This window comes from Haliotis cracherodii, unplaced genomic scaffold, assembly GCF_022045235.1.
Source record: "Haliotis cracherodii isolate W230 unplaced genomic scaffold, xgHalCrac1.p SCAF_10, whole genome shotgun sequence".
Classification (NCBI taxonomy): Eukaryota; Metazoa; Mollusca; class Gastropoda; order Lepetellida; family Haliotidae; genus Haliotis; species Haliotis cracherodii.
Window position 1 is genome coordinate 54,321,481 of NW_027266265.1, and position 21,429 is coordinate 54,342,909.

Sequence of the window (21,429 nt, forward strand, 5' to 3'; positions counted from 1 at the left end):
GAACACAGGGGAAATACATATTTTGAATTGAAAGAATTTTGGTTAACAGTTGGCAAATTGGTACGTAGGGTCAAGTGTCCAAACGGAAGGGTGGCTTGTGGGTATGCAACAATTATCTTACTGGTGGTGAGGTCGCAGTACTTGGCTCTGATGGCGTCAGGCAGGATGTCAGAGCCGATGGACAGGAAGGTTTCTTCCCAGGTGAGATAGCGTAGCTCCTTTGTGATGATGTTGATGGCGAAGTCGTTCCGGCCCTGGCGACAAGGAACACGGCATTTGACGTAGAGTACAACACAATGTAACGCAGTCCTCAATATGCAAGCTATGTAACGACAAAACAATGAAGTGAGCCTTTGTTGCACAAGCAATCGGAGAACGATGACGCCCAATCAGTCACGGAGCCTGACCATGCATTGCATGGCAGTGGACACTTACGACAACATGGATTCTGGTCACCCTGAGACCCAACATGGTTTTACATCAGAATTATACTGAGGTTTTTGTCTACGATTAGAAACATTAATTGAGAGTTGCTTCACAAAGTCTACAAGTCCATGCATTTTTAACGCCTTGCACGTTCTGCATGTAATGCTGCCATTTGTCTGAAGTTGGAGCTCGACTGCAAACATGCAAAGCATAAAAAAAACAAATTTTAGAGTGATCATTTTGAATCATATCTAAAAACATTCCACTGTAGTTGATGCGACAAAGGTTCACTTCTGTCACAAGATGAGTTTGTGTATTATCGGAAATGAATATGAAAGACCATGTGTCACTATATTGCTTTTACGAACGGGAATCTGGATACAAAATACATCGTAATGTTCACATTCCCAATAATCATCACTGAAAAGGTCTGACAGTTAAAGCGTTCTATTACAGAGTTCCATTAAAGAGTTCTATGAAAGAGTTCTTTTAAACAGTTATATTAAACATGAATTCTATGGATTGACACAGCGCCCAGTGGTGACATCGCAAATCACTAGGCCATCGAGAGGCCATTTGCAGTAAGGTATTCATAAAAAAATAATTATCAATCCAAGATTCCATATTGAAACATAATTGCAACGTTGTGACCCTTGATACAGCCATATTGGAATTAGGAACGTCAGTGGGGACACTTAACACCGGCAGGGCGTACCCCCATCACTGGCCGCACATAACTAATAGCGACAAACCCCTTTACATAATAAAACCGAAGGTTTTTGCATTACAAAAAAACCCACAAGGGGCTACCACTACACACTTCATTGGAGACGGTATGAGTTAATGGATACTGTGACCCCTTGAGATTATGACATTTAGTTCCACTATTCATAAACGTTGATCTGCATTACCTTACGCCCACCTCATATACAATAAGACATACATAGAAAATGAGGTGGCCTAGATATTTAGTGGAACACTATTTCTACACCATGAAATTAGAATACGAATTACTATCTCTCCTAAAAAAACAAATACAATCGAATTGAATGTTTGACGACAACAAACCAAGGTCTTCGCGGGTTGTTTGAACAAGACCTTAGTCAAATATAGTTTGGAGAATAACCCCATAGGCAACAAATGTCAATTTCAATTTTTCAGTAGTATCTTGAGGCATATTTATTTACTCTCTGATAACAGCCTCTGTCTATGCGCAACTCGCCAATGGGACAATGTTATCATACAATTAGACGATGAGGGAGAACATATCTGCAATAACGTATTCAAGAGAATTGTTCATTTCATTGTATTGCGTGCTTTTGAATATTCCACCTGATGGGATATTGATAAAGCCCGCACATACACACAGTATCTAGTGGTGCTGCAGTAGGCACGAGACCATGGGAATAGAAAGGATCAATCTTTCTTTATCAATGTGTCGGTGTTAAAGATAATAACCGTTTTGTTGGAATATGTGCAAGGCAATCTTTGACGGGAAGCGTTCTAACCAATCCAAAATATTGACTCACAGTCCGAATGAAGCTGTCGAGGTTTACAGAATAGTTCATTGTAAATGGCAGTTGTGGTTATACGTATAGTTATGGTTTAAGGAATAAAAACACTTGGTTCTTAACATTAGATTGGAGTGAATGAGTGAGTGTTTTTAGTGCGCCGCTATTAGCAAAATTAAGTTCGAACCCTGCCGGGCAATGGAAAGTATACACTTGAAAATTCACAATGTTATTGTGGACGGTGAAATTGGAATCTAATGTAGTTTTGTAAGATATTCATTGATATACTATATGTCATACCGCCTATGACACCCGTATCAAATACATCACCATCGAATAAACATTTCTTGTTTGTTTTATATTCAGGCACCATAAGACATGGGTGTATAGTTTGTAATGCTTGGCAGTTTGTATGTGGGCGGGACACACAGAATGTGCTGTGCATATCTTAGCAATATGGATGATCAAACCCGAGCCTTTTGAGTAAAAACCTGTAACAATATATCTTTGTGTATACATAAAACATGTACACCACAACTTTAGATCTAGGCTCCCGAAGCTTATAGTGATAACCATGCATTATGAAGACATAACAACCTCCCCATATTGTTCATATTGTTTATGCGTTATATAGCATAGTTTCGCGATAAATCGCAAAGAACAATGAAGAAGAAAGCGCGATTTATTTTACGATAAAACATTGTCCTATCGAGACGTCATTTCTGGAGATTCGTATATGCCCACGCAACTTAATGACGTCATATATTGGAGTACGTTATTTTGATAGGGAAGGTTTCAGTAAGTTTTTCCCCACAGATGTAGCTGGGCTACGCAGATAAACGCAGTGGCCGAAAGATTGCATCCAAAAGTGAGAGAGATATGACAATCGGTATATCGGTATTAGGAGAAAAGTTACATATAACAGACGTTAGGAATTGTGAGAATATGCGGGAAATACCACCCATACTTAACCCACCTGTTCGCCAAATGGACTTGTCCGACATTACCTTGGTTGGATGCTATTCAGGAACTCATCATTATGAAAATTGGGGAAAATATTTTTAAAGCTTGTACATTTTATCAACATCCGTAAAGGGGCTGTACATAATGTTGATATCTTATAAGAAATAAACGACTCGTGATCGTTGTTTATCGTAAAATAGAATACTGCAGGGAGAATTGTTTATTCTTCCTGCAGTGTTTTATTGTCCGATAAACAACTCCAACTCGTCATTTATTTCTTAAATACCAGAGGTTCATGTTTACATACATGGGCCCACGGGTATACTTATATGCAATTCATTTTACTTACATAGCAGAGCGCCTTGTACAGGTCCAGCTGATGGATGAGGAAGTCATGAGTGTCCTTGTCATATACAGCAGATTCCTCCTGGAACACAAGTGGGGGTATACAGGGTGAGTGAGTGACGGGTTTAACGTCGCGTTGAACAGTATTCCACTTATATCACAGTGTATTGGCTTAGCGCGGGAGGAAAGGAGGACAATAAGCAGGTTTTAGTTGTTTAGTACTTCATACTACCTTCGATCACGGGCTTGGTACTGATATAGAATCATGTCAGGGTGAATCTGGGATTCGAACCCACATCATTGGATACTGGCACGCATAAGGGGCGCAACTCTGCATAGCACATAACGGCGCTTTAGACGAATGGGCTATCCGGAAATATTACATAGTATTGTTATATATAAGGACAATGTGAAAAACATGTAGGTTTGTGATATATCAGACATCGTTGGTAACATTACATTTTGGTTTGTGGTATATCAGGAAAACGTTTGAAATTTTATATCTAGGACTGTTGCATATTAGGACAATGTAGGAAATATTGAAGTGAAGACAAAGATCGTTAACTTAGATCAAATAACTATTCACACGCATATACAATATATGTAGCCATCTTGTCATTGCTAAAGGATATCACATTGAGACTGGCTTTAAGAAGACAGTGTTGAGGATGGGCCAGTGACATCAGCGACTGACACCGCCGTTAACGTGTTCCTCCTCTGATGGAGCGACATGGCCACCGACTGCTGAAGCTGTGGGCCGTTACAAGCAACACTGTTATATCCCAACCCTGGCATATTGACTGACTGGGCTGTGCCAGATTGAAGCTTCGCGAATTATTTTCTCGTTTGCTGCAGGCTATAATGACGAGGTTATGAATAATGGTTTCACAATGTCAAATTAACGATTACTAGGCGAATGGAATAATTCATTTAGATTTTTAAAAATATTATTGTTAGGCGTTAATGAAAAGGGGATCTATCGTCAAACTGATTAAACAGATTACAATAAACAGCAGCGTCAGGTGCTATTACCCTTGTCCAGTTATATCCCCCTTCAACCATATCCTCTGAACAAAGCTGTTATGCTTGATGTTTTGAGTTTGGAAAGGTCCCTCTGTATGGTGTGTTTTTCGTAGGGTAAGGATGCATTTTCAGAATAGTCCACCATATAGGAATCAGTGGTAAAAGAACGGAGAGAGACACAGCTGCAGTTAAAAGTAAATTGGCTGTTGTTGGTTGAAGAAAGTGGGCTAGATGATACTGCCGTTCTAACGCTAAGTAACACGTACTGGCAACACCTGTCCGATGAAAAACTGTTTAAACTTACATCAACAAATTCATGGAGCGCCACCCACGTCTTGCCTGCAGTTGTTGATATATACAGGATGTTGGGCTGCCGGTTGATGTCCTGCCCTCTAGCGGTCAGGTAGGCACCATGCTGGACAATGACAACATATACTCATTAAGTCGAACTTTAAAAAATATCGAGTTACCTAAAGATCGAGAGAAGAAGAGTGCCAAAATTAAAAGTGACGATTGTGAATTGAAAAAATAAATCGTGTTAAAAACGATTTTGTTTTTCATTTCGTATTGTTGAAGTGCAAATTCATTGGCATACAAGTTTCTTTTTAATCTCATTTAGGGCGCAACACCATAGTGAGTGGTATGATAGTGAATTCCTCTTGACCATTGGTCAGTGTGACATGACTAGTATGGAGGTATTTATCAAGGTTCCCTGTGGAGTTTCTGTACCTGTTTTTTCTGCAGCCATCTCTCCACGATGTATGATTGGTTGTTTGGGATAGCTACAAAGTCGCACACACACAGCACGTGCAGCAGGTCGAGGAACCGGTGATTCTGTAGATTCACGACACATACTCATAAAAATAGTAAGGGAACACTTTGGTGAAGTAATATTAAAACATATTGTTTACTGCTTTTAATAAGCATATTTCATTCCAAGTGAGTGAGTATGGTTTTACGCCGCTTTTAGCAATATTCCAGCAATATCACGGCGAGGGACACCAGAAATGGGCTTCACACATTGTACCCATGTCGGGAATCGAACCCGGGTCTTCGGCGTGACGAGCGAACGCTTTAACCACTAGGCTACCCGACCGCCCATTTTTCATTTCGAGAGAATATGACACAGATATAAAATTAATGTCTGAGGATGCGTCACTTTTGGGTTAATAGAATTTCATACCAAACACACGCCTCCTCTACCACCGTTCCCTTCTTCTGGCCATTAATGACAGTAAACTACGGATATAACGAACTCGAGGGGACCACTAATTTTAGTTCGTAATAACGTTATAAGCATACATATAGCATGCATACAACAAATGGTCGGGACTTACAAATAAGTTCGTTATATCGTTCAATTCGTTATAAGCATGTTCGTTATAAACGTCATTTACTGGAGTATATAAACACTTTCATTCGAGTGAATGGGTGAGTTGGGTTTAACGCCGCTTTTAACAGTATTCCAGTTATGTCGCGGCGTGTCAGCTTAATGTCGGAGGAAAGCCCGAAGTGATGCAGGTCTCAGACGTTTACCACTTCGGTGAAACCCACGAGCAAGAGTATAGTGCTGATAAACCTAGAAATATAATCGGGGCGAACCGGGATTCGAACCAAAAATCATACGTTTCTTTCGTGCCCAAGGGACGCAACTCTGCACAGCGAATCGGGGCGCCTTAGACGACCGGGCCACCCGGGCCACCCGGGCCACCCGGGCCACCCGTGCCCCCCACTTTTATTCGAATTCCCACATGGGTTCAACGTGTGAAGCCCATTTCCGATGTCCCCTGCCGTGATATTGCTGGAATGTTACTAAAAGCGGCGTAAAACCATACTCACTCACCCACTTTCTGCATATATTTTATACCAGATCTGTGATACCAAATACGTGTTCAGTTAGCTTTTTATTTTTGTAAGGAATCCTTGTTATGATTATTTTACCTGTGTGTTTTCCAGTAATCCTACAAACTCGTTGATCTGCGCATGCGTGATCCTGTCAACGATCTTCCTCTTGTCTCTGATCAGCTCAACAATCATCTGCGCCACATTGAGACCAATCCCACCCTGGAGGTGAAGGCGAAGGAGATGTATTATACAGGCAGATTGGCAATTGCGGTATGCTTGGTTTCACGTTGGGATGACACATGTGCGCAAGGAAAGCAGAAAACACAACACGACTCTGTAATAAACATATCTAAAAACGCAATGCACTAGAGAACGTAATAAGAATATGAGGCTGAAAAATGCACAGTTAGGTATGATTATATCCCAAGCACATGTACAATGTGGGCACGCAACGATGTCTTGAGGAATGTGTCGCTGCCTTGAAGATGTTTACTCAAAAGGAGCTTCTACTCCATCGCCGCCACCATCGACGTTGACTGAAATACTCGACCGCCATGAGGATTGTTTAATTTTGTATTACTGAAATAAAATGTTATCAGGAATGTTTTACTGAAATAAATCCTTGTCAGGAGGAATCTTTTACTGAAATACAATGCTGATATGACGAACGTTTTTTTAAATACAATGCTGTTATGACGAATGTATTACTGAATACAAGTCTGTCTTGACGTATCTTTTACTGAAATGCAATATTGTCACAAGGATCGCTTGTTTCGCTGAAATTAAATGTTATCATGAATGTTTTACTGAATTAAATCTTTGTCAAGGGGAATGTTTTACTGAAATGCAATGCTGTTTTGACGAACGTTTTTTTCTGAAAGACAATGCTGTCTTGACGAATGTGTTACTAAAATACAATGTTGTCTTGTCGAGTGTTTTACTGAAATACAATGCTGTCTTCACGGATGTTTTACTGAAATACAATGCTGTCTTGACGAACGTTTTTTCTGAGAGACAATACTGTCATGACGACTGTTTTAGCGAAATATAATGCTGTCATGAATCTTTTACTCAAATACAATGCTGTCGTGATGAATGTTTTACTGAAATAATAGGATCTTCTCAGAGATGATTTACTGCCGTTGCTCGCTATTGTGAGGATAGTGTCACTGAAATGTCAGGAGGGATGTTTGGCTTAAAGGTAATGTTCTCATGAAGGGCGTTTTACTGAAATAAATTGGAAGCTCTCAAGAAACACATCTTCCCGTGGCAAGGGAGTTAACTGACTATAAAAGTCCAGTTTCCACCCTTGCCGAACTAGGCTGTTATTATGGAGTATTTTGGCTGGACTAACGAGTCAATGCATAGTCCAATCCAAATCACGCAACGAAATCGAAATCCGGTTCGTAAACTGTCGTGCAGATTTCGGTCGATTGCAGGATTTGCAAAGCATGTGCACCGCCAACTCGTTGTCAACAGATATTTTCCAAATCTTTTCATGGTTTTAATTAAGTTGCACTTCGTGATGTAAGACCCGTTTTATCAAATATAGATCTTGATTATTGATCAGACCGTCTTGACTGGGCGCCGCCATTTTGTTTGAAACAAATGCAAGTGATACAAGAGGTGGAATCTGATTGGTCCATAGGAGAAGCTTAGAAGGGAAATAACTCGTAATAACCACTGTTGGCGCTACGATCGAGCCCAGGAATTCCAGCCTAGTTCGGCAAGGGTGGAAACTGGACTTTTAAAGTCAGTTAACTCTCTTGCCTCGGGAAGATGAAGGAACATGTTAAACAAATCACATGAGTCTCAACATGTGGCAGTTAGCATGGCTTCTACCTTCTGGGTGAACTGTGTCTGGAAGAAGTCGATGTACTTGGCGAAGTAGAGGGCGTTCTTCCTGCTCTTGCCTATCATGTAGGTGTACAGTATTTCATAGGCTTCCTTGAAGATCTGTATGAGATTGGACTCGTCATGGACACCGTCTAGCGGGCACTGGAGAATTCGAACCAGCAAGTCGATCACCTGGCGAAAAAAAGTAAATTGGGTAAAGATCATTTAAAATAGGATAATAAAATAAAATAAGGTAATATAAATGTCACGAGAAAACAACGTACGAGTATAACGAATATCACAACTTGAAACAAATCCTTAACATACGTTTGCTATATCCGAACTCGCTATTGACATGACTATCGGGTTATACTGTGTATTCATACACTTACTCTGCTGAAGTACACTGTGTACTTATATACTTACCTCATTGGTGTACATTGTGTATATAAATATACTTACTCTGAGATTCCTCATGAGCTTCTGTCTTCCTTTACTCGTCAACCCCTTCACATACATGAACTTCCTGAGTTCCTCCATGGCCTGAAACATACCCAGTACAATGACTAATACAGGCACTGTAACACTGTAGGTTCTACACTAAGTCCTGAGTAGACTAATATCTAGTCCGCAAAATAACGTTATCTTATCAAAATATATGTATCGACAAAATTTAAAATAAAAACCTTATAAAATAAGAACCCAGAACAATGATTAATTTCAGAGCAGGGGCAATCTAGACTTGAGTTTGATTCCTTTTATAATTTATTTAGAAGACTAATAGGGAAATTGATTAATGGAGCTCTGATTATCATAATCTCATGAAAGTGTTTTGAAAGAATTTCTTAATTCGGTATATTTCTGATTAAAAAACTGCAACATAGTGTAAACCATTCGTTCCATTTTCAGCCATCTAAGCAGATTGTTAAATGAAATACTGCCGATCTAAAATGGTCCTATATGTAGTGGTGAGTTGAGTGTACATCAACATCGTTGTCGGTCCCCTAAATCATTACATCGCATTCATATTTGGGTACGGAATCCCGTCTACAAAATTGAGAAGATTCATTTATCTGCGGCAGTTACTGTGCTCGAGAAACAACATTCTTGAAACTAGCTTTAGAATTACATGTGCGCAATCACATATGTTAACAACACATTCATGAGTAATATATGTCAGTTTAGGCCACAAGACAACTTACTGTTAGGACTGTGTGCGTCTTCTTTGAGTTCAACAGGTGACCTTCTTCTCTCTGAAATAGGGTTCGAGATACAGCTTAGCCTGTTGCTGACTATAAAGTGACACATCATACGTTCATCAACACCCACACACACACACACGCACGCACGCACGCACGCACGCACGCACTGTGTGAATGTTCGACACATAGAACTGGCCAAATAATGACAAATATAAATATTTGCATCCAAGTAGTACCATCCACAGAAATGAATTTGGTTAAATGATGGCGATACATAAAGTTTCATTCTGGGGCATATATATATATATATATGCCCCAGAATGAAACTTTATGTTATATATATATTGTCAATGCAAGAGAATAAACAGTGCAGATCACACAGACAACATATTTGAAGCGCTTGACTAAATAGAACCGTCCATACAATGCTCAAGTTTGCTTTCTGCATTGTGATATTTAAAAGAAATTAAATTATAAAATTCTGTTGTCTCCATAAAATCGTAACATGATATTACAAGGCGTTTGTGGGATTACGGTAGCACAACATACATACAATACCGATGGCTCAAGCGTTTACAGTCATTTTAGACGTGGAAAAATTAAGAAAAACACGTCACGTTCCTTTTTCAGTCGAAGACAATATGTTAGCTTAGTGCATGTAATAAAATATCCTTCTTCGTGAATATATTTTATTTTCCTTTGATGCCAACTATATAATTATGAATAAAACAGTTATGTTCCTAGAAATATGGACATGTTGAGTAAATCTGTCCACCAGTATGTCCTATACGTGATAGTGTTCAACCTCTAAACACACCGTTCTTCCTGGCCATACTTTCAATAACGTTAAATGGAGAACCTGATTGCCTACAATGACTGAGTGTTTCACCTCTCATCTGACCTCCTGCACATCGATACTAGCATGTAACATTAAGACTAGATCTAATCTGTAATCACTCCGACGTTCTGAAATGCCATGCACATTTTTCCAGGCTAGCTATGGCATTAGAATCAGTGTCTTATTGCCCCTTCCCTTTGTGAAAAAGTCGCGTTCACATTTCGTGAGCAATTTGGACAAAGTTGTCCGGAAACTCGAGGCGGTATCAGCTGATCACCGACTGTCGGGAAATAGAATGAAATCGATCATTTCCGTTAACAGAATCGTAATAGTGGCCATGATATTAACAAACATAGTCATGATTTGCAAATATTTATTGCCTTGGGTGCAATGTCAGGTAATCAATATAAGGATGCATAATTGAAGAGATAGCAATCAGAAACAATTTCCAATAATTATACAATAAACTAACTAAAATACAAACTGTTAGGAGCGTTTGTAATAAAGCATCAATGATAATCTCTTTTGTTTCCTTCTTGAAAAACTATTGCAAAACTTATGTTACAATTTAAGATCTGGGTGAAAGTTTCTTCTTTGAAACAGAGAATGTGGATGATTACTTTCAACTATAAAGAACATTTCTTCTTCACTGGAACGACATTGATGTATCTCCCTGTTTTGGTCAACCGATTAGCTCGTTCTACACCCATAGATAAGGGGGATATATGCCACCATTGATGCATCCTGTTGGAGATTGTATGCAATGTAACTGATCGTCCGAATGCCGATGGAACAGTTTCCAGGCTTGATGAATACATGGTCCTGAAGCTACAGAGAGGGATGTTACGCGGGTAAAGCCTCTGGAACTTGTTGCGAGATAAAACTGAAGCGACGTGGTGACATCGTTTTTCTCTTTTATCACCACAGTTAAGGTGTAAACATATACGTGCAGTAGAGAACGTTAGGGATGATCTATAAGGCGGAGAAATGTCCAATGGTAACAACATTAATAGTGCCACCAAACCAAAATACGATATATACTCTATTTACGATGACATGCATCAACCAAGTCAGCGAGCCTGACCACCCGATCCCGTTGGTCGCATCTTACGGCAAGCATTGGTTGCTGAAGACCTATTCCAACCCGGATCTTCACGGAGTACACTCTCAGTGGGACCAATGTTCTAAACACCAGTAGTGGAATCCATGTTCTATACACCAGGAGTGGAATCCATGTTCTATACACCAGTAGTGGGATCTATGTTTTATACACCAGTACTGGGACCTTAGTTCTATACATCGGTAGTGGGAACTATGTTCTATACACCAGTACTGGGACCTGTGTTCTAAACACCAGTAGTGGGAACAAGGTTCTATACACCACTACTGGGACAGGTGTTCTATACACCAGTATTGGGACCTATGTTCTATACACTAGTAAAATGACCTATGTTATACACACTAGTAGAGGGACCTATGTTCTATACACTAGTACAAGGACCTATGTTCTATACACTAGTACAATGACCTATGTTCTATACACTAGTACAAGGACCTATGTTCTATACACTAGTACAAGGACCTATGTTATATACACTAGTAGTGGGACCTATGTTCTATACACCAGTAGTAGGACCTATGTTCTATACACCAGTAGATGGGAACCATTTTTTATACACCAGGTGGAACCTATGTTCTATACCCCAGTAGTGGGACCTATGTTCTATACACTAGTACAAGGACCTATGTTATATACACTAGTAGTGGGACCTAATGTCTATACACCAGTAGTGGGACCTATGTTCTATACACAAGTAGATGGGCATATGTTCTATACACCAGTAGAAGGACCTATGTTCTATACGTTCAGAGTAAGGTAGAGGGTCCAGGAGTAAAACCAATGTCCCATACATTCGCCTAAAATGCCAATATTTTAAATCTGGCACTCCGGTTGTCTCAAATGTCTCAGTGTCTGCAGAAACTCACGTCCTTGATAAGGCTGTGCAGGAACGGCACCATCCCGCCGACGTAGTTAAAGTCGTCCACGTACTGTTGTTCCACCCATTGTATGGTGAAGGCGTCGTCGTACATGCTCTCCCCACTGGCGGCAACCTGCATAACAAGTCAGGCATAGGGTCATGATGGACTTGAGCCACTTACAAAATGTAAATTATTACTGAAATTAGTTTTAAAAAATAGAGATGCAGTAACATAGATACAATATGAAAATTGTTTGAAAATGCTTACAGGTTTTATACATACATACATACATACATACATACATACATACATACATACATACATACATACATACATACATACATACATACATACATACATACATACATACATACATACATACATACATACATACATACACACATACACACACACATATATATATATGTTATTACGCGAGTGTGTTTGGGGATGGTAAATATCCTGCATTAGGAATAAACATTGTATTTAGCGAGCCTTGGCAAGCTAAATACATAGTGTTTATTCCTAGTACAGGATATTTACCATCCCCAAACACACAAGCGTGATAACCTCTTTATCGTATAATGTCATTACCGAAACATTGCGAGTTTTCCTGGAATGCGCGCATTAATATTTATTACGTCACAGGGTAAGTGATGTGTCAGTCGGACAGTGACAGTAGCCAATATAGTTCCAACTGAAATCTGTTTCTTACACAGTGGCGAAGCAACAAATACGCAAAACAACAATTGTTTTTAATTGCCTTTCGCGGCAATCCATCGGTCTGTCCACTAGAGTAACTGCCCTTTGTCAAAGGGAAGCTACTCTAACCCTAGTCTATGAGACGTCACGGCCACGGTCAGACGTTGTTGACCGTCGGTCTGTCCTGTCATAACGTTAAGAAGTGTAGTCAGATGTACACACTGCGACAAAACCAAACAAGGTAACACTTCAAACATATTTCGGCCAAATCCGCAGAGGTCTACAAGCACAGATATGGCTACTGATCCCGCTTGGCTAGGCCTCGTGCCCTCGCAACATTGTTTCGAAATTTATATCTCCAAACTTGCCCAAACTTATAAAATGCCTTAGCTACGTCACAGTTGGACACTGATTTTCAGTATATTAAACTGTTCTTTTGATAATGATAGCAATTATCCCTGTAGTGTATCCAGATTCCCGATGCTTAATTCTGATTCGATCGCCGAATGACGAGGGCGAAGCCATGTTTGTTTATAAACAGTGAAAGTAGTCCCTACTTGACCTTTGATATTTGCATCTCTTTCCGCATATGACCCCAACGGATATCGTTTTTATCCGTTGGCTTTATCCTGCCGAAAAACCTACCCATTATATGATATATATATATATATGATATATCATATAATGGGTAGGTTTTTCTATATATATATTTTATATATAAAATATATATAGGTTTTTCTATATATATATTTTATATATAAAATATATATATAGAAAAACCTACCCATTATATGATATATATATATATATATATATATATATATATATATATATATATATATATATATATACACACATATATATATATATATATATATATATATATATATGATATATCATATAATGGGTAGGTTTTTCTATATATATATTTTATATATATATATGATATATCATATAATGGGTAGGTTTTTCGGCAGGATAAAGCCAACGGATAAAAAAGATATCCGTTGGGGTCATATGCGGAAAGAGATGCAAATATCAAAGGTCAAGTAGGGACTACTTTCACTGTTTATAAACAAACATGGCGTATATACATGTAAATAAATAAATAATCCTGCCGAGAAACCTACCCATTATATGATAAATATATATATATATGTAAATAAATAAATGAGTGAGTGAGTGAGTGAGTGAGTGAGTGAGTGAGTGAGTGAGTGAGTGTAAAATTCATGTTTGAAACAAAAATGCCTCAAGTCTTCGGGCGTGGCTGACATCCCAACACCCTACAATCATGTCCTCAGGTAAAGTTCCATCATGTCATTAATCCTGCTCTTTGTCTCGCTGTTTGTATTGCCTTTTTCTGAAAGGGGTTATTTGCCATGGTTCCATGTCTAATCCGTCTCCTTAATTTCATTTCCTGTCATTCATCTTCAAGGTAAAATGACGTCATGTCATCTACGATTGATTTCAAGTTTCCTATTTGCGTTGCTCAGTTGTGTAAACACATTGCTTTAGGACGTTGGGTATATCATATAGACAATCACAGTGGTATATGTGAATGTAGTGCAACCCTTTCCGTCGCTGGTATTAAAACCAATTGTTATACCTCTATTAAGGATCTCACAATTCTATTGGTTAATCCGTAACACTTGACAAAACAATACATTTCAATGTGGGCCCCGAAAACATGTGATTGACATTTACCTCGAATATTGACTCGTCACATGATCAGTATTGACCTGTCACGTGATGAATATTGACTCGTCACATGATCAGTATTGACCTGTCACTTGATGAATATTGACTCATCTGCTAGAAAACAAGATGGCACCCGGTACGAACGTTTCACGGTTCTCAGCTAAGTCACAGTAATGAGACAGGGGACGGTATCAAAACGTTACAACTTTAAGTGAATTTCGGTATAACTAAACGAATAATTACTCTAGGCGAGGTTAATATGCGAAAACACGGCCCCTCGGACCGGACCCTTCGGCGTCCTTGCTCCGATCAGACCACCTTAGGGGTCGGGACCTCAGGGCCGTGCTTTCGCATACTGACCTTGTCCTTGACCTTGACCTTGAGTAATTATTTGTATACTGCTGACCTGTCGGACTTGAGCGGTGTCCCAGCGAAGTCCCCGCATACTCTGGTCCTGAGAGTCATCTACCTGGCGAAACTGCTTCCTGATGTAGTCCTCATCTGTGAGAAAAAACACGGCAATAAAAACGTCAATCCGTAGTGACACCTTTAACGGTGCTTAAACAAGATTGAAGAACCAAATTCCTCAATGTAAACAGAAATCAGTTTTAGGTTTCAGTGATGACACCGGGAGTTCGCGAAACGAGTGAGAATACCCTAAGCTGCAGGTAGTTTCACCTTGAGATAAGGTCAAGGTCAAGGTCACGGTACTCTAGGTCTTGTACAATTCTACCGTTCAGGAAGTTACTTGAAACACACAATCAATCTACACAGCAGTAATCTATAAACCATGAATAATTAAAGAGTTGGCTATTAAAGGACGCCAAAATATAAGGTGACGTGAATGTCTTAATTGTTTTGATAAGGAAGCAAACTTGCCTTTCCATATATACTAGTATCTTAGAGTACCCCGTGCACGGCAAAAGTGGCATCTTGTATCATATTTAAAGGAATCCCAAATTAATTTACTCGGGAAAAATACATGTTCTAAAGACGTTAGAAAATAAATAACCAACTGCATGTTTAACTTGGATTAAATAAGCAAACGATCCAAAGAGAAAAAGCATTTAAATTGATTCTACGCGACCACGTTCTCAAAGGACTCTACAAAAACAAATAGACAAACAGTTTAAGTTGAGAAATACATGATAGATCATTGCGATCAATGTCAAGTTGTGTTTTTTGTGTAAAGAACAACAGCCTTAGCATAGCAGTTGGGTCTCTCTAACACGAAGCGCCCATTTAATGAGGTGGTTTATATTTTGATACAACACGTACACCCTAAAAGCAAAACAAACATTTCAACAAATGAAACGAAACGGTTGTACTTTTAAAAAGACAATATGTAGCATTAAGCATTAACAAACCGTCTTTGTTTGAATAAATATCAGAAAATAATACACCCGATCGTTATGAATATTTCTGTGACTTGTTAACTGGCTCTTTTGAACATAGTACTCAAGGAACTTTGATAATTGGGACTAACACGTGTATTGGCTGGACCAATCAGCGATAAGTACCGACCTTTGAGCGCGTGCAGCCAGAAGCCCGTGAGCACGTGCTCAATGCGAGCATAACTCTCGAAATGGATCTCATCCCTCTCCTGAAACAGTGGGAATGACACGGTAATTGGACACAATTGACTACCGTTCACTTTCTTGCCATATTCTCAATGGGCATAAATATTGGTAATTTACCATTTTGTTGAATGCAGTCCAGTTTTGGGCATGTACGTTAGACTTAATAGCATCAATTCAAAGGAAAATGAGGGTAAGATAGAAACGTTTCCAGTCTCTAACAATTGTCGGAAATGAAACCTATTCGTGTGGAAAAATCGATTTCTATAAACGATCAGATTTCTTCAGACATTTCCGATTTTTTTGTAAGGACAACGTGAATGATAACAGTGTATTGTGTGGGGTTTTGTAAATAGAAAAATATACTGGCAGTGTCTGAAGGTTTTTCTGATTACCACTACATCAAATATAACAAGGCTGCTAGCAAATAACATTCCGGCAAGGAATGCACTATACTCATCGTCCTGGGACAAAACTAGTATTTTTTGTTTACGATGAATGATGATTATTTCCTATTGTGAATAACGAGGAATAACAACTGGTAACACTGTTCATGGACTTGTATTGAGACATTGGTCTACAGGCTTCTGAGAGCCTATTTCACAGGAACAGTTCCTGCACGTGAGTGAGTATGGTTTTACGCCGCTTTTAGCAATATTCCAGCAATATCACGGCGGGGGACACTAGAAATGGGCTTCACACATTGTACCCATGTCGGGAATCGAACCAGGGTCTTCTGCGTGACGAGCGAACGCTTTAACCACTAGGCTACCCGACCGCCCCTGTTCCTGCATGTATTGTGCCTACATGATTGTGAGTGATTTTAGCAATATTGCAGCAATATCACTGCGGGGTACACTGCAGCCATCTCTCCACGATGTATGATTGGTTGTTTGGGATAGCTACAAAGTCGCACACATACAGCACGTGCAGCAGGTCGAGGAACCGGTGATTCTGTAGATTCACGACACATACTCATAAAAAATACTAAGGGAACACTTGGGTGAAGTAATATTAAAACATATTGTTTACTGCGTTTAATAAGCATATTTCATTTCAAGTGAGTGAGTATGGTTTTACGCCGCTTTTAGCAATATTCCAGCAATATCACGGCGAGGGACACCAGAAATGGGCTTCACACATTGTACCCATGTCGGGAATCGAACCCGGGTGTTCGGCGTGACGAGCGAACGCTTTTAACACTAGGCCACCCGACTGCCCCTTACATGGTTTTGAGTGAGTGAGTTGGGATTAAGTCCCGGCAGATTGATACACCGTGTACAGCATTGCATATATACCACGACTTGTATACCGCCTCCTTCGTCCTGTGGATAGATCGTCTGCTGGAGAGTGAGAGGTCCAGGGTTCGATACCCTAGCCGCATGATACCAAAATATGTTAACATATGGTAATTGTTGTTACCCTGCCTGGCGCTCGGCATTAAGGCCTAAAACAAGGACTGGTCGGCTCAGAGTCTGTATACAGTTTATTCTGTTGGGTATCCATGTTAAACTGTGGCATGATATCTCAGTGGACTAGCTCTATAAAACCAGCATTAGTCCGGACAAGTACAAGCAGCCACACACAAAAACACATGCGTGCCACGTCGCCATATAACTGAACGTGACGTTAAACCCAGTTACCTCACCACGGTGTGATGAGTAAGGCAAATCGTAAACGTGTATTATCTTTTGTGGTGACATGGCGCTTACAAACCAAGGATCATAATCCGCTCAAGTCCATGATTCGAACCACGAACAGCGGATCCTGTCACCTAAGGGACAGAAACAAGAGCTTAACACAAAGTGGACAGCTTACACTGAGAACAGAGTGAAGCCGGAACACTGTTCGGGGATCTTCGTTGTCCTCTATCAGGGAGATCTCACGGTTGCCGTCGATGCAGAGGTAGCGTCGCGTCGTCATGTGGCGGAGTCGTATCTGCTGCTCCCACCGAATGACTTCACCTACAAGACAAACGTTACGTCACAGGGCGCATACGCATAGTTTCTATCAAACAATGGGGAAGCGACTTTTATTATTTTCAGGTAAAAACGTGGCGTGACAGTTTGGCAACTAAAGATAAGTAATGATAGAGGTCAAATGATGACGTCACAAATGCCTATCGAAAACATGAAATACTCTTTTCATCGTCGTTTTACTCAACGCACACATAGAGGTTAGAGGTTGTATTTTGTCATTTAAACTACAATAGTGCGTTTTCAAACTTTTAAAGTATACACGTAAATAAAACAAGATGGAATGAGATGATTATACTCTTATGGCGCAGAATGCCAGACTTCAAACTACAGGTCAGGCACTCCCTGCTCAAGGTAACGTCTGTTGATAATTGGAAATACCACACAGGCAGGAATAAAAATATACTGACACTGGGTAGATAACGTTTCCAATCGAAATAAAGTGTCAATATTATACTTTTGTAATAACATTCTCTCGTTCGTAAGATCTACAGTTTGTTGCCGACTGTGCAGTTTATTATGATTGTGTTAGTGTATTGTGGGCGAACGCAGAGGCCGCGTATCAGTCTCCAGGCGAAATGGGATTCAATTGTAATAATATGTCAGAGCAAAGTCATCAACACAATACCATGCCATAGAAATGGTAAGAAAACGATGTTCCTGTCACATTATTTCCCGACAGTCTGCATCAGCTTGGCCAATAAACAACGTTTATTCTGCACTTATCAAACTGTATACGCATCCTGTTGTGTTTGTTCCCACTCCATCATAACTTTTTATAGCCGACCAAATTAGAAAGGAAGTATTTGATAATCAATCGTAATTACCTGGCCTGATTTATACATTAGCTCGCAAACTGGTGTCTCCTTTTGTTCCCCATATTGGAACAAAGAGACAAATAAGACGTGATCAAAGGATATTCAAGTTCTTATAATGGTCCTATATCTAGGTAACACACTGCTGTTTCTTTTGTTGTCCAGTGCGCGTTTAAACTCTAGTCTACCTGCACGAATATAGAACAGCTTGCTCTCTGTACCTGCGGGAAAACTGTTCTAATGATTGTGGGAATCATCAACTTACCAATGAAAGAACTTCTCCCCATCGACTAACTATTTAGACAACTATTTCTCATCAACTTACCATTGTCCAAACTACTGCCGACATCCCACCATTGATGCACCTAATGCCGTGATATTCCCGTTGAGAAAACTGTCCCCACCGTCTGACGAGGCAACGATTTTCATTGAGGCACCTAATCTACGTTAGTTAACTATTGTAACAAGCGTTACGGTCATCTTACCGTCAAGCCAAGTTTTCCCATTGAAATACCTATTCAAAAGCATCTGGCCAATGCATCGTACCATTGATGAAACTGTCTTCGCTATCTTATCATTAACTTCCCCACCACTTTTCCAGTAAAACAACTGTCCCCATCATTTTACCATTAAGACAACTTCCATACCATCTTACCTTTGAGACAACGATCTCCCCATCTTACCTTTGAGACAACTGTCTCCCCATCTTACCATTGAGACAACTGTCTCCCCATCTTACCATTGAGACAACTGTTTTCAGCCTCGATCTGCCAGAAGGTGTTCCCGGAGGAGGGGGGAGAGAGTGTTCGAGGCTTATGCTGATCCATCACTCTGATCCGGAAATGGACTGGAAGAATCACATCACACAACTTGCTGATTATAATGCAAACATATCAAGTCGAATACACAAGGGCATCAGATCATATCAGTACATATCAGAACATACCAGAACATATATATCTGAACATCCCAGAACATATCAGAACATAGTGAGGAACGCTTATCCTCTCAAAACCTGCTACATTGTAATTCGTGTTCCTGACACATGAACGTTCTTCATACTAGTAAATAGTACAGTTTTTATTTTCACCTTTGTCGGTGGAGAATAAATCGAGACAAATACTGTCTTAGTAATCATCATGACGACTTATCTTTACAATCTTCCTCTTTCATCTAGATGCACTGACATGAGTAATTGCGTTCACAACGATTGCACAAACATACTGAAATGAACCAGCATCCCAGTCTCTGGTTATAATGGTAGCTGATCGTGAAATTGAAAAATGTTCGCATTGATTCAGTTTGCCACGAAAATTGAATAATATTTGCTGCTAGAAACTCCCATTTGTCATAGTCGTCTTGTCTTGGATGTTTTCATACAATGGTTTATACCAGACGACCCCAGTGCCAAAGGTGCTTCCTTGAGATTACAATATCAGACATAACCAAAATAGAGGTTACATGTGCAAATTAAAATGTCTCGAAACAATCCAGCGAAATGAAAAAAAAAATTCTATAAATACATACCATCCTCGGTAACCTCTTCGTCAAATAATCCCTCGGCGACTAAATACGCCTCTAGTTCTTTGTGGAACAATCGTATGGCGCATCCACCCTGAAACAAAGGTACAGTGCAGATGCAGGAACAATTGTTTGTAAACAACAAGTTTTGAAATTTAATTACTAATATTCTGTCTTTATCTTAAGAAAATATCCAACAGTGAAATATATCTTAAAGTGATATACACGAATGGTTATATACTGGTTATATAAAGTGTGATGCTCACAGCGCCGTGGTTTATACAGGAGCATGCATGCATATGTTTATATGGTATTGATCACATAGACTGGGGGGGTAGCACTGAGCACACGGTGGACACTGAGTCGGGTAGGCTCCCCCAGTTGGTCTAGGCTTGTGAGTAAAGAGTAAACCTGTCACAAACAACTACTGGTTAAGGTTAGACATAATGCTGTTAGACACATATAGTTCTGGTTAAAGTGACATGGTATGACACACAGGGATTTGTACATATGGCGAGTAGCACATGGGGTTGACAGGTGGAGTACGGAGTTCTTCCAGATCCATCAGAGATACTTCTGGGTGTTAGTTCACCAATCACGCACATCTTAAAAAATTATATAAATTTTAATTTTAATTTAATTTTTCAAAAACTTAATTTGAAGTTTCAAATTTCCATTTTTATTAATACTCGTAATCTATTATAAAATAATTACAAAAAAATATATTTGTAAATTTTACAAGGTATTTCTCAAACTCTTTTCTTATTTTATTTAAAGTGTACGTGTTGTTTGTTATTGTTTGTTTCATAATATTGTCATCAGGTTGACCGTGCGTGACAGGATATAGATGGTACAGTAGAGAGGGGGTTAGCCGACACCAGGAGATAGGCTACATGACCCATGCCTATACACGATTGTTACGAGTTTAGGTCCCAAGTGAAAGAGCCGTGACGAGGACGGACGTGTGGACGGACAAACATATTGACATATACTGAGCAGAACACATAGTAGTATACCCATAACAGCTACCTTGACGTATTTGGGAATTGTACAAATCCCACGCTGCAAATAAAATCATCGGAGTACTATCTGAATATTAAGTCTCTAAGTTCAAAAGAAACAATCTCAAAGCATGCATCACAACACTAGCTCTCACATACAATAGTGCATA

At 39.6% G+C, this 21,429-nt stretch overlaps 1 protein-coding gene across 6 annotated transcripts in view; it reads right to left on the reverse strand.

Annotated features, from left to right (window-relative positions):
- LOC139454534 (inositol 1,4,5-trisphosphate-gated calcium channel ITPR3-like) overlaps positions 1-21,429 on the reverse strand; it is a 202,863-nt gene that overhangs the window by 67,406 nt on the left and 114,028 nt on the right. For all 6 annotated transcript variants that reach the window (XM_071236311.1, XM_071236310.1, XM_071236308.1 and 3 more), the window contains exons 10-23: positions 20,265-20,352; positions 19,477-19,584; positions 17,765-17,910; positions 15,894-15,972; positions 14,776-14,870; positions 11,976-12,101; positions 9,152-9,202; positions 8,412-8,492; positions 7,956-8,141; positions 6,210-6,332; positions 4,998-5,102; positions 4,573-4,683; positions 3,250-3,327; positions 122-254 (exon numbers count right to left, since the gene is read on the reverse strand). In XM_071236311.1, coding sequence (XP_071092412.1) covers positions 122-254; positions 3,250-3,327; positions 4,573-4,683; positions 4,998-5,102; positions 6,210-6,332; positions 7,956-8,141; positions 8,412-8,492; positions 9,152-9,202; positions 11,976-12,101; positions 14,776-14,870; positions 15,894-15,972; positions 17,765-17,910; positions 19,477-19,584; positions 20,265-20,352 — 1,510 coding nt within the window. The remainder of the gene's footprint in view (positions 1-121; positions 255-3,249; positions 3,328-4,572; positions 4,684-4,997; positions 5,103-6,209; positions 6,333-7,955; positions 8,142-8,411; positions 8,493-9,151; positions 9,203-11,975; positions 12,102-14,775; positions 14,871-15,893; positions 15,973-17,764; positions 17,911-19,476; positions 19,585-20,264; positions 20,353-21,429) is intronic.